General features: G+C 40.0%; 1 protein-coding gene across 2 annotated transcripts in view; it reads right to left on the reverse strand.

The window, feature by feature from the left end:
• Positions 1-14,600, reverse strand: part of RNF216 (ring finger protein 216) — a 113,312-nt gene that overhangs the window by 84,256 nt on the left and 14,456 nt on the right. Inside the window, exons 4-7 of one of the 2 annotated variants that reach the window (XM_065923744.1) lie at positions 11,770-12,453; positions 10,810-10,886; positions 5,225-5,327; positions 3,450-3,614 (exon numbers count right to left, since the gene is read on the reverse strand). In XM_065923744.1, coding sequence (XP_065779816.1) covers positions 3,450-3,614; positions 5,225-5,327; positions 10,810-10,886; positions 11,770-12,453 — 1,029 coding nt within the window. Of the gene's footprint in view, positions 1-3,449; positions 3,615-5,224; positions 5,328-10,809; positions 10,887-11,769; positions 12,625-14,600 lie in introns of both variants that reach the window. The other variant, XM_065923743.1, reaches the window with a different exon arrangement.

The following is a 14,600-nucleotide window of genomic DNA, read 5'->3' on the forward strand; positions in this document are numbered from 1 at the left end:
AAGGGCAAATCTTTATTAACGTGAGGACAGGACTCAGGCCAGTCTTGGAACTATAGCTCCTCTCTTTGGCGTCACTGTGTCCTCAGTTAGATTCAGTGAGACTCCACCAAGTTTCATCTTGCTACCTCTCTATATCTCTGATCAGCGTCCTCCACAGCTACAGTGCCTCTTCCCTTGCTTTCTTTCTTTCTGGAATTCCCACTATACAAGGTATTCCCCACAAATTCTTAGGCACCAATGTTTGTACTCAGCTGCAAGACTACTAATTTATACCAAATTTTATCTACAGGTAAATACCCCACCCTTGAATCAGGGCTGTTCTCTAAAACCCAGGAAAGGGAGCAAGACAAGTTATTATGACTTGCATTTTATAAATGAGGTAACCCACAAATCAAATACCCAAAGTATTAGTTTTGACAATCAAGGATTCAGACTGGTTCCAACTATCAGGGCATCTGTGACAGCAGCCAAACTTCCTTTAAGGGATGACCTAAAAACACGACAACTGGCATCTGATGATGTAAAAGCTGAGAAGTAGACAGAGACTCCTCTGTGGAGCCTGGTGGAAAGGTCAAGTCCAGAGACAGCGATATGTTACGTATGGAGATAAAGGTGACCACTCAAGTCCACGGAGAGAGAGATCTAGGAAGACGGGGTAAGACCCTGAGAATGACCACCTCAGAGAGCAGAAGCTAAAGGATGGGTTACAAAAGATGGCCCTGACCACCAGCATTAAGTTTCATGAGGGAAGAAACCTGTATGTCCACTGTGACATTCCCAATGTGTGACCTACGGCAGGTACTCAGCCACCTGCCTGAAAGGAAGAGGAAGTCACATCTGTGGCAGAACTACTGAGAAAAACTAGGAGGGGAAATTTTCAATCTACTCGAACCATCAGTCAAGTCTGAGTGTGTAAAGCAAGACAGAAAGTTGTCAGGATCTCCAGGCTGGCCAAAGAGTTGGTTCGTGTTTTTCTGCAAGATGGTACACAAATACCTGAACGAAATTTTTGGTGAACTCAACAAAATAAAGAAAATTTATCTTTGTCAAAAGGCAAGGTGAAGGAAAATCCCAAGATGACAGTCACAAGGCAGGCATGGAGAAAGCAGCAGGCATGAAGTTCTGCAAGTTTAAGACCAACAAGTGGCATAACTAGAATTAAAATACAAGCGAGAAATCAAATCTAAGTTTGATCAAGATTCTGGATGCAACCAATTTATAGGAAACAGAAGAACTGTTTAATTACAATGCAGGGGTGCAGTCAGAAAAACTCAGACTGTGGAAGCCTATAAGATAAAACAACCCAGTTTTTTTCCAACAAATAAGCAGTAAGGAAAAACAAAGGAGAAAGAGAGCTTGCAGATTAACAGATTCAAGAACTCACCAGCCACATGCAATAAACATATTTTACTTGGAATTCTGTGACCAAACAAGCTGTTTAAAGATTTATGACATATTCAGAAAAATCTGAATACTGACTGGATATCTGATGATGTTACTCTTTAAGGTGTGATAATGGTATTTTGATTAGATTTTAAACTATTTCATCTTTGCCTTTATCTTTTAAAAATTAATACTGAAATGCTTATGAAATTTACTTCAGGTAGGGATAGGCGGGTAAGGGTGGAAATACAAGACTGGGCAGGAGCTGGCAACTGCTGAAGGGGAGGGACAGTATGCTGGGGCTTGTTACAATACCATCTCTACTTCTGTATGTGTCTGATGTTTACAGTAAACAGGGTAAAAAACAGCAATCCATGGAGAATTGACTCTGCCTAGGTCAGCATGCTTTCCCTAAGCTGTCACCATGTTTGGGGAGTGTGCAGAGAAGGCATGCCACTGCTGTAACGAGGAAGCCCCTGCGGGTGTGTCTTCTACCTCCCTGCCCATGTGAGTATGACTTCCTACAAGGCAGAAGTCTTGTGCACCATGTATGTACAACAGGGAGACGTTCTAAAAGGGCACATCAGATTTTAGCTTTTGTCAAACATTACTTCCCCTTAAATACCCGATGTTCACTCAGGTAGCCCAACCCATCTCTTTTCAAAATCCTGTAAAATCTTAGATTAACCACCCAAACAAATAGACACCACAAAAAATATAAAGGGCCAGACAAATGAGGAAAAGGATATGGAAGCTATGAACAAGAACTGAGCCATAAAACTCTACAATTTCCACCCAAATAACGACAAGCTGGGGGATGATCATACCTTCAATGTGGAGAAGCATCTGCTAGCGAAATCACTTTTACTGACCTCAGGATGTAGGCAGGGACATTTCCAATAAGGAGCAACCCACCTCCAGACCACGGGAATTGTCTCCTGCTGCTACCCTTTTACTTTTCCTCTGGGCTTCCTGGGAGCTCAGAAAATGTGTAAGGCACCACAGGATCAATAAAGATGCCACACAGGGCCCTAAAGATGAAAAAGCCCCTTCTTTCTCAAGGTCATTAATTTGGAGAGGGGAAGCTCATTCATTTTTGAATGACAGTGCAGACATTCCCTCTTTAGCAGGGGGAACAAGAAGGCAGTATCTATCAGAAATAGAAGGCATTATCTCTGTGATCCCTTCAGAGTATTTTTAACTAAAATGAACCTGTAATTAGGAGTTTGCCAACAGATGCCTGGATCTTATCAAGGTAAAGGTGGAAGGGGTCTAGACTCAACACATTCACCAATGTTCACCTTCTTTCAGGTCAAGACCCAGTGGGTGTTTTAACAAGTAAAGTAACTCCACATTTGCTTGTCTTCTGGAAAGAAAAGCACACTGTTTGCTAAGAGGCACCAGAACTTCAGCAAGAGAAACCGATTTAAAGGCAGGAGAGAAGAGGAACAGGTCAAGGGCCTGCTGGTGCTTGCTCTTCTGTCCTGGATGCCTTCGAAGGGCCACTGTACGGTGGGCTGCATTAAATGGAGCACGTCTGCTGCTCACTAGTGACCAGCACCCTTCTAAGATCTGGCCCTTGAGTGGAATCTTATTTAGAGGCCAGAAACAAAGAAAGAAAACCTTGAGAGCTTTCAGGAGTTGTCCACTCTCTTCTGAAGCAAACCACCACTCCCTGGGCAGTGTTGGGCTCCTGGCCCTTTGGAATCTACCTCATGTTAACTGGTAACTGAGCCATCTCGGGGAGGATCGCGGGACCAGCCCCAAGACAGAAAGCACAGCAGGGAGGAACAGCACTGGAACACATCCTTCCACTCCACATTCCATAGGGAAATGCATGTCCTTACTGTCACACCAAAACTTTCCTGCTTCTAATCTGTGTTTCTTTTCATTCAGTTCTTTCTGATCAGCAAATACCTTTGTCTATATATCTTCACCCTGACAAACTCCTTAGCTCTTTGTCATCATAAACCATCCCAACTTCTGCAAGCTGAACTCTTCATCCTGTTATCACGGGAAGAAGGAGTCAAGAGGTGTGACCCCCCCCAGAAGACCAAGTAGAGCACCTTTCGGGTGATTGCATAGTGTCCTTTGAGCTCGTGCAGGGCCCACTTGATGTCCTGACTGCTAAGCATTTTGAAGTCGGCCATCAGGAGGTCGGCAGCTTGGATGAAGCAGCGCTGGTCAAGAGGAGCCAATTTAGAATAGTCAAAAAAGTCTATTGTAGGCAACTGAAACAAGAGAGAGGCACAACATTAGAGGCCAGACAGTGCATTTCCAGGGGGAAATCATTTGAAGAATTACTGACTAAAGAAAAGAATAATCTGACTTGTACTAATTACTCAAAAGGAGGAGCCCTGAACAAAGATGAAGAAATGATGTTCAGAGCAGTTAAACAAGCTGTCTGGAGTCTGGAGACTAGTTTTGCTAGTTGGAACTATGAAAAAATATAGTTGGGGGTTTGAACACAACTTTTTAGCCATTTTCTTTTCACAAAATGTTTAGAAAAAACTAAGTTTTTTCCCCCTAGCTACAAAATACAGGCATACTTCAGGAATACTGTAGGTTTGGTTTCAGACCACTGCAATGAAGTTAATATCACAATAAAGCGAGTCACACAAATTGTTTGGTTTCCCAACTTTTAGAAAAGTTAAAATTACACCATACTGTAGTCTAGTAAGTGTGCAACAGTGTATGTCTAAAAAAAATGCACATACCTCAATTAATTCTATAATTTACTGCTAAAAAATGCTAACCATTATCGGAGCTTTCAGCAAATCAACCTTTTTGCAATAGTAACATCAAAGGTCACTGATCACAGATCATCATAGCAAATATAATAATAATAAAAAAGTCAGAAATATCGGGAGAATTACCAACATATATCAGAGACACGAAGTGAACAAAAGTTGTTGGAAAAATGGCACTGACAGGTTTGCTCAAGGCAGGGTTGCCACAAACCTTCAATTTGTAAAATCAAAAACTGTAACATCTATAAAGCGCAATAAAATGAAGAGCAATAAAATGAGTAATAACCATACATGAAAGAAACAGTCAAAAAGAATTTGTGGGAAGTGGAAGGATGGTGCAACAGAGACCAGGGAAGCAGTTCTGAACTATACTTTCCTTCAAACACTGAACATACTAAATGCTAGTCTGGACCACACATGAAGACAATGATTAAGATTTTTAAAAACCAAACTGTTTATATCTTAACACAGGATTTGGTTACACAGGTGTATGCACTGTATATAAATCTTACTCAAAAAGAAAAACAGATATTAAACTCTAGGCAACAATATGCATGCTAAAGTATTTATGTGGCAGAGTACTGATGTTTTAGCAATTCGCTCTGAAGTGGGTTATAATATAAGAGGGATGTGCTGATGGACAGAGGGATGGATATGGGACAAACTGGACACAGTAAAATGTTAACTTTTAATAGTACTGGCTGGTGTGTATATAGAAAATCAACAGAAAGTTCTTTTGGCTTTACTGTGTGTTTGAAAATTTCTTAATAAAATGTTAAACCCTAAGATGATACAAAGAGTTCTGGCCAATTCTTGATTCATCTTAGGAACTTGCTTTGTAGGATTAAAGATATGGAGGATTTGTTTAATTCTTTGTGGGAAGGGAAGATAGTATTACAGCGAAAAAAGTCAAATATGGAACTCAAGGTGACTCAGAGGGGGAAGTCCCACTAAAATATGTATTCTGAAAAACCTATTTTCCTGGATAGTCTTTTAAAAATGTATCTTGACAAAGGACTTTATTCCCTTAAAAATGATGCAAAGAGGAGAGAATTTCCAGGTAGACACTGCAAACCCAGAGTACCACTTGCCTTCATCTCATCTTGGCTGGCAAGCAGGCTGCTATTGGGATTCATAAGGACTCTGTCTTCTCTCTTTGGATAATCTGGATTTTCCAGAAGAAAATTACAAAGTCTGTAAAAATAAATGACGTTACTGTCACACTGCTTCCAAATGCCACATTTGCTCACTGATTCACACATAATGTATGAAAATAAAATCTCTAGTCACATTGTAACTGACCTATCAGGAAATGACAATGTCTGCAGATCAGAAAAACAAATGAACAAATAAGATGTTACACTGAATTTCTATTTTTACTTGCTAATGTGAAAAACAATACACATACTAATAAAGGTAAACTCCTCTGAAATTTCTCTATTAGTTCTTACTGGTTGAACTGTATGGAACTGAAGAATTTAGATGAAAGTATCTATCATTTGTCAGGAAGACTATTAACAAATAAGGGATGGGGAAAAAGTCTGTATTCACATTCACAATTAAAAATAGTTTTCTAAGAGTTAATAAACAGAACATAAAAGACCTGTGATAATTCATTAGTACTTTTTTTAACCCTATGGTAAATCAATCCCGATGACGATGTGAGGGATGCTCAGTTTACTGGAAGGCTGAAGGAACAGACCATGTTTGCTTAAGAAAAAACTCTCTCCATTCCAAAATCACAGTCTTGTCTTTTTAATCACTACCATGAAATCTTTCAAAAGTAAGGATAGAATAAAATAACCCATAAGATGTTAACACTGCCCACATTTACAAATTTAACTAGCAAGGTCCTTCAGCCTATAAAAACCAAAGGTGGCAACACTCTGTGCTCTTGGGATATTCCACAGTGACAAGGACAGCTGGGGGTGTGGAGCATGAGCCACTTCAGCAGCAAGAAAGCTGCCCAGTCATAGGGCAAGCGGGGCTTCCCCTCTACTCCAGCCTTCTTCCTTTCTCCTGCAGATTGCCTCGAAGGTGCCCCACCCTGACTCTCCCCAGGTCTTCTCCTGTCCAGTGTCAGGAATACAGCCTCTAATTAATACAGGTCTAGCAGAAACAAGTCAGAGAAAAAGTGCTCACTTACTATTCCTCTTCTCACCAGGTGCCAGTGTTCAGGGACTGAAAACTGGGGAGGCATGCCTCTTGTACAAACCCCCTCAGGACCCTCAGCACTGGCCCAACTGCAACGCGCACTCCTTCTCCTGCTCCAGGACCGGTCAAGCACCCCTCAACACCCTTCTCTGCATCATCACTTGCAGGAATCCCACGTGCACTTTCTCGTTAAGCTCTCTTCCTATCACCACGCCTAGTTCTCTGGAACACATGCCGAAGGCATGAGAGGGAAAACCCCTTTCTCATATTGCAGCAGCAGCAAGGGGAGATATCCTCCTCAAGAATTCTGAGCACATTTCCCTTTAAAACCATGGTCACTGGTGGTGACTCTTTGTTCCAGTACAAACTGATGAGCACCACAGGTTACACAATCTCTGAAGGGTACCTGAGAATCAGTCACCATGAAGAACAGTATTTGTAGAGAAAGGCACGGAGTTCCAAACAACCCCTTTCTCATGCACACCTGGACATACTATAAACCAGGTGTGGAACAGCTCCTCCATTTCAACCTTATTTGTTTGCAATGTTCAGATAAGTGCGGCTATCATAGGCCAACAAAGGGGCAAAAACTAGGAATTTGAGGAAGGATAAAAAGGTCAAATAAACAAGAATTTTCTTAGAATAGAATAGCCATGCATGAATGAAGCCAGGTGGCTCAAATGGGGTGTAGGCAAGATGATCTTGGAAGAAAGCATTAAAACTCCTGTTTTGAGTTTTTAAAATCTTATCCTTTAAAAATTTCTATTTTTATACATTTTCTAAATCTATTTTCTAAACCCATTTTAGAAGTTCTTTTCTTAGCAATTCATTTTGTATTTTCAACACTATGAAAAACTTCTCATATCAACATGATGCAAGATGTGGAATTCCACCTGTCGGGTATCAGAGGCTCTCACTTTGAACTGTCAAAATTCATTTCCATTTTAAAATCTCCTCTACCCTCACCAACACAACCTTTCTGGAGTTAAATGACATTCAGTGCACAGAGATAATTAAGAACAGAGTTTCCTTTCTACAGATATATGCTACAACCAAATACATTAATATTTACAGCCTGGGGCAAAGGCAGCGGGAGGCTTGTCAGAACTCAGATCTGCCCACCTATTGATATTATTTCATGTTTGATCTGACCTGACAAGCTAAAGGGTTTTGAGAAAGCACTCCCACTAAGTAAGCCAGGCTAATATTTCTAGCTTCTGTTCTTTAATAGTTGTTGCTGTCTCGGTCCAATTTAAGTTGCATCATATGTGGGTAAACTCTTGAAGAGAGCAGGTTACCATCACAGGAGGTTCTCTGGGTAACAGGCTTCTCCGACTAAAATGACCAGCTGGTTACAATTAAAGGTGACAAAGATTGTACACAAAATGTTGGAGAGTCAGCCCCACAAAGTATCAGCCTGCTCAACTCTGCTCTGGGCCTCCTTTCAGCCCTACATTAACAACATTTAAGTTTTGTTTTTTTTTTTCATTTATTTTTATTAGTTGGAGGCTAACTACTTTACAATATTGTAGTGGTTTTTGCCATACATTGACATGAATCAGCCATGGATTTACATGTGTTCCCCATCCCGCTCCCCCCTCCCACCTCCCTCCCCATCCCTATCCCTCTGGGTCTTCCCAGTGCACCAGCCCTGAGCACTTGTCTCATGCATCCAACCTGGAAAGGTGATCAACATTTAAGTTAGTTGTGAGAATTAACAATTCAGTCTCAAAAGTCCAGGGACAAAAGGAAAACTGTCAGGAAAATCAAACAGGTAGGACTTCCCTGGTAGTACGGTGGATAAGAATCTGCTTGCCAATGCAGGGTATACGGGTTTGATCCCTGGTCCAGGAAGACTGCATGTGCCATAGGGCAGCTAAGTCCATGCGCCACAACTACTGAAGCCTGAGCACCAGAGAGCCTCTGCTCCGCAACGAGAAGTAACTGCAATGAGAAGCCCAAGCACTGCAACAAAGGGTAGCCTCCGGAGGCTTGTCACAACTATAGAAGTCCCTATGCAGCAACAAAGACCCAGTACAATAAAAAATAAACTAATAAATAAATTATATACACATAAAAACAATCAGACTGTAGGTCTGAAAGTATTCAATACAATTAGTGAACACTCCCTTTCCTCTGTAATTCAAAAGACTTTGTTTAAGGATGAATATCTGCTTCTCAGTGATGCATAAGGGACAAAGTCATTAAGTCTCAAGAGAACAGGATGTGTGCGAGACTCAGGAGGAAGAAGGACAGAATTGTCACAGGATCTATCAATCTGATCACGTTTTACTGACACCGCAGACAACTAACCTTGTAGGTATTTAGAAAACAATATATCCATCTATAGAATGAGAGGGAAATATTAAAGTATACTAAATTTCTAAAGGATTACTTTAAAATTTACTAAAAGAGTCAGACACAACTGAGCAAGTGAGCACAGACCACTGGAAAGCTATTTGGAAATATGTTTCAAGCATCATGAATCTATTTATAATCCCTGATTCTAAACTTTAACTTTAGGGTTTCAGGATCTAGAATATAATTTTAAAAAAGGAAATTACAATATGGAATAATGTAGAATAACGTTTATCAGAACATTAGTGAAACTATGAACAAGGAGAATAACGAGGAGAAAAGTTAACAAAGAGGAAAATTCAATAGAATAATTTTTAATTAAAGGTGATCATTAACACCATGAAGAAAACAATGAAAAGTATTTTTCACTTAACATTACTTCATTAAAAATCCAAATTCATATTTGCTCTGAAAAAAAGTATGTTTTCATTCCAAGAACTAAGAAGGTACGTTAAAAAAAATTAGTTATTTTTTAGTTTAGTGGAAGTCTAGGAGATATTTTTCACTGTAAAACTGTACTGATTTCTGTTCAATTTTGCCATGACTTTAAAACTGCTCGAAAAACAAAGTTTATTAATTTAAGAGCTCCTACTGGTCAAATTTAGGATAATCCACTATCAAAATGAAAAATAATTATAAATTAATGTATATAATTATAAAAAACTAATTATAAAAACACCACTTATACAAAACCTTTATGTCTACACTAATTTAAAAAACAAGCAAGAGGGGGGAAAATAGCAAAATCCTCTGTATAGCAGACTATCAGATAATAATCTAGATGGTGAATATAGGGTATTCATTTTATAGTTTTTCAACTTTTTATGTTCAAAGATTATAGGGGGGAAAATCTGTAAAAAAATAAAAAAAAGGGGGGGAGGACTATACTAGATTAAGAAGCTAAAAAGGTCAACAAACACATTATGAAACCTTGATTCCAACCTGGTTTAAAAAACTGAATGCAGTGGCTGCCCCTCAATGGAGGGGAGAGACAGGGCTACCAATGGCACCAACAGTGCCTTGGTATGAATCAGAAAAAAGCATCTCCTCTGGGCTGCTAATATCAGAAAGAGGGCCCTTCACTCTTAGTCATGGCAGCCAGCTGCCACTCACACCCCTGCTGAATTCTACGGTACATAATACAATCTTTGAATACTCTTTTAATTAAAATAGTCTGTATTAAACAGTTGAAAATATAATTAAATTCAATATCTATTGTTCTTTATAAATTTACAACTGTTCCACGTTTGCAGACTAGAAGGAGGTGAAAGAGTATAAGCAGAAAGAGACTTGCCCAACTCTTTGCGACCCCACAGACTGTAGCCCACCACGCTCCTCTGTCCATAGGATTTCCCAGGCAAGGATACTGGAGTGGGTTGCCATTTCCTCCTCCAGGGGATGAAGCCTGCATCTCCCGTGTCTCCTGCACTGCAGGCGGATTCTTTACCCACTGAGCCACTGCGGAAGCCCCGAGCAAGACAGATGTAGTATCAACGCTCAGAATTAACTAAACATGTTAATTCTATAACCATACATGATTGTAAGACCCAGAAAACACCCTGCATACAATTAAAATTAGAACTCTAACAGGATGATTAAGAAAGACATAATGCTGACTGAAATATGCCAGTCATAAAAGGATAAATATTGTGTGATTCCACCTACATGAGGTCTCTAGAGAAGCCAAATTCAGAGACAGAAAGCAAAACAGTGGTTGCCAGGGGCTCAGTACAGGGACTGGGGACAGAGTTCCAGTTTGAGAAGATGAAAACATTCTGGAGATGGATAGTGGTGACAGCTGTGCAAAACTGTAAATATACTTAATGCCCCTGCACTGTACACTTAAAAACAGTCGTACAAGTGCATGCTAAGTCACTTCAGTTGTGTCCAACTCTTTGGGACTTCATGGATTGCAGCCGACCAGGCCCTCTGTCCATGGGATTCTCCAGGCAAGAATACTGGAGTGGGTTGCCATTTCCTCCTCCAGGGGATCTTCCCAACCAAGGGATCTAATCTGAGTTTCTTGAGTCTCCTGCATTGGCAGGCAGATTCCTTACCACCGAGCCATCTAGAAAACACTAAAAATGATTAAAATGGTAAATTTTTATGTTAAGTACATTTCACAACAATAAAAAAAAAAAGGCACAGTAAGTAGTATACTTACACATTCAAATCATAGTAATTCTTCAAATGAATTATTTCCTCAACATACCCATTTGCTACATCAGGAAATCTTACTTCCTAGGAAGGAACAAATACATTATTTATATGTCATCCCCTAGAAAGATTTCAAATTGTGATAAAAATCAGATAGCAAAAAGTATACGAAATGACTAAACATTAGAAAAGGACTATAAAGCAGGTTTGTGTTTGGCTTAAAATTCCACACTAGGTGCCCAGATTTATCTGTCTACACAGAATATGGGAAAAGGTCCCTAGAGACCGCCTGGTCCTCTGCTTCCATTCTATGTATTCATTTTTCTCTCTTTCAGTAAATACTGAGCATCTCAGCCCAAGCAAAGGGCAACTAAATATGAATATGGCACTTTCTAGTGTATATATACCCTTAAGAAGCATGCGATCCAGCAGACCAGGTGAGAAAACCCCAGGGAAGAATGGTTGAAAGGCTGTTCAAAGGCAAACGGCCGCTTGCAGAGCCCTGCATTCACGTTCTTAGTCAGCGCTACCTAACACAACTTGGTGTAAAGACAGAAATGCTCTATCCTGTGCTTTCCAGCATGGTAGTCGTTCAGACTCATGTGGCTTCTGAGTCACAGAAAGTCTGACTGGTGCTACTGGAAATGAAATTTTAAGTTTCATTTAAGACATTTACATTTAAATAGCCAAATGAGGCTACCATATTGGACAGTGCAGCTCTAGGTCATCTCATAAACCTGCTTGAAGGGTTTGAATTTGCAGCTAGAATCCCAGGGGGCATGCTGAGGGGGTTAAAGCTAGATTAAGGAACCCTGATTCAATTTTTGGACCTTCAGTTTTTCTTCTTCTAGTCTATAAATCTAGGAAGTTAGGAAAATGATTCCACACACACAAATAACGCTTTAGTAATAAAAGGAAACAATATATTTAGTGTGTACAATTACTTACTTATCAAAATAAAACTTACTGTCTCTTTTACCAACAGTGCAATGAGTTCCTGGTCTACGTCAGAAGCTTCTTGCCCCCAGAGGTTTTCCAAATTGGGCTCCTGAGTTTCTTGTAGTGGAAATGCTGGGCCTGGCTCTTCATCGTCTATTGCTAGTTGTTGGTCTTCAAGCTCTCCCAAAGGATGGGCAGGCTGAGGAGAAGCAGGGTCTGGAATCCAATCCTGCTGGGGCTCTGGTCTTGCAAACGCCGGTCTTGGGAAAACTGTCCCCCGGGGCTCATGCTGATACAGCAGTGGGCCCAGTTCTGCTTCAGGACGCCGCTCCTGAGGTACAATCTGGCTTGGTACCTCACGGGGCTGCTGGTTCAGAGACTGGAAGTAAGGGTGGTCTAACCAGCATTCTTCTTCGATGGCCTGGTCATCGAGGATATCAGTTGATTCTCCGAGGTTTGATAAAATCTCTGTCTCTGACTCTTCAGATGACTGGTTCTGAATGTCCAAAGGATTAGCTTCTGAAAAAAGATTACCTTCTTTTAAGATAATGACTTTCTGCTCTGATCTGGGGTTGATGAAGTCATTGGTTGCTTGGTTGTGACTTGGTCCAGGCTTAGGTTCTCTTTCTGTTTGGCCACTTGTCTTCATGAATCCAGAAACTCCAGGAGGCCCAAGATCTAGAAATTCACCGTAGTCATCCTCAGAATCATCCTGCGTCCCAGAACCAAACAATGAGCTGTTATACACAGGAAAATAGCCATTCGTATCTGATTCAAAGGCTGCTCTAGATTTTTTAGGCCTTTCTTCTCCCAATCTTTTGAGATCTTGCCACTGGGCAGCTGGTTTGATGAGATTGGGTCGTGATGTCTGAGGTTTGTATGTCTAAGAAAAAATGAAATTTTAATAATAACAATTCAATTTTTTTCCTGTGTCTATACCTCCTTATGTATTATATTGAGATTCTGAGGTAGGACAGGTAAGAAACAAAAACACCCTCCCCCATAGACCTATTCTTCAAATTTACCTTCATATTCAAATCTGATCACACTATAGTAACTATAAGAATCAAAGCAGCCATTCAGAGATTGAAGACTGACTTATAGTTTGAATTATAATTTCACTTGCGATCAGTAAAACAAAAATAACTGCATAGTAGAGAAAATAATGAAAGAATGACAACACAGCAGAGGAGTGAGAAATGGTCAATAAGCACATGAAAAGAATCTAAATCTCATTAGTAATTCAGCAAAATGCAAATTAAAACAAGATTCTACCCCCTCGCTAAGACTGGCAAACAACTTTTTAGTCAGACAACATTAAACACAGATGTGGGACAGATGTGGGGAAACTTACTATCACTCATTCCTGGTGAATTCAGGAGAGGAATCTGGTATTGCTTATTTTTTTAAAAAAATGTTTATCCTTATAATCTATCAATATCACTTTTCAAATCAATCCTATACACCCTTATGTATCCAAAGGGGGCATATACAAGGGTATTCACTGCCACACTGATTGCATCATAAAAAGAGAACACTAGAGACATTCTTAAGTTTGTCCCTAAGCATACAGTTAAGTAAACTATTTATCTGCTTTACAAAATACTCTCCAACTCTCCCCCACCCCAAGAGATAGCTCTATATGTAATGAAATGGAAACTTCACCAAGAAATGTTAAGTGAGGAAAAGTTACAAAACAACACACACAGACTGATTTTTATTCTTTGAAAAAAAAAAATGGAACACAGACATAAACATACCATTTCTAAAAGCATATATGTGTATATATACATTGAATATATACATACATGCATGAACCCACACACATGTTAATTCAAAGAAAAAGATTTGGAAGGGTACGTGCCAAACTTGTGATAACAGTCCCTCTCTGGGAAATCTCTGGGGCAGGAGGGACTGGTGAAGAGAGAATAGTTTTCTCTGTATTGTATCAATTTCTATAGAGAACACAACCATGTGTTACTTGTAAATTTAAAAAGCAAAATGCCAATTTTAAGATAGCAGAATAAAGATGTCTCTGATCCTGATCTTCTCTGAAGTCACCCCAATCCAGAGAGGAGAATGAGACAAAGAACTGAAAATCTCTGAATAAACCAGCACAGATTTGTGATCCCGAATCACAATATACGTGAGGAGGAGCTGGTAAATGCAGTGAGAGAAGTACATCCAGATTTCAGGCAGGCAGAGAAAGCTTCAGAAAGGCAGAGTTTGCCAAAGCAGGTGGTATGGCCTGCAGAGGGAAAACCAATAGTCCCTTGTTTGAAACACTGGGAATCTGCACTCTGTTTGGCAGCAAGGATTTTCTGAGGAGGTTAGACTGAATGAAGACAGACGTCCCTGCTGAAGGTAGGCTGTCAGTGAGGCAGGACAGAGAGAACTTTGATCTGGGCTGCTCTGGAGGTGGCAATCACGGCTAGGCAGTAAGAAAGAAATAAGCATACGTGCATGTAAGCACACTTCCCCGCCCCATGCAGCCCCAACATCCTCTGTCATAGGAAGAATTCCTGCTAGCCATGAACAGTGCCTGAGTCCTTCCCCAACATAAATACCTACAAAGAGCCAGTCCAGGAAAATTTCAAATGCATTCAAAGTTGAGTAGTAATAAAAAACAACCAGCACAGAAACTACATGAAGATATCTAACTACTGAAAAAAGATGTGGTAGATGAGTGACACATATGATGAAATCGGTACCACACAGTGAATGAAATAAGAAAAGAGAAATGCAAGAATAAAATGGAGTGATGAAATAGTTAGCTACTTAATATACATGTTTTAAATCATGGTTTTGTAGAAATACAATAACTATCAAAAGTTGGGAGGGGAAATAAGAGGTGAGAAT

This window comes from Muntiacus reevesi, chromosome 2 (assembly GCF_963930625.1).
Source record: "Muntiacus reevesi chromosome 2, mMunRee1.1, whole genome shotgun sequence".
Taxonomy (NCBI): domain Eukaryota; kingdom Metazoa; phylum Chordata; class Mammalia; order Artiodactyla; family Cervidae; genus Muntiacus; species Muntiacus reevesi.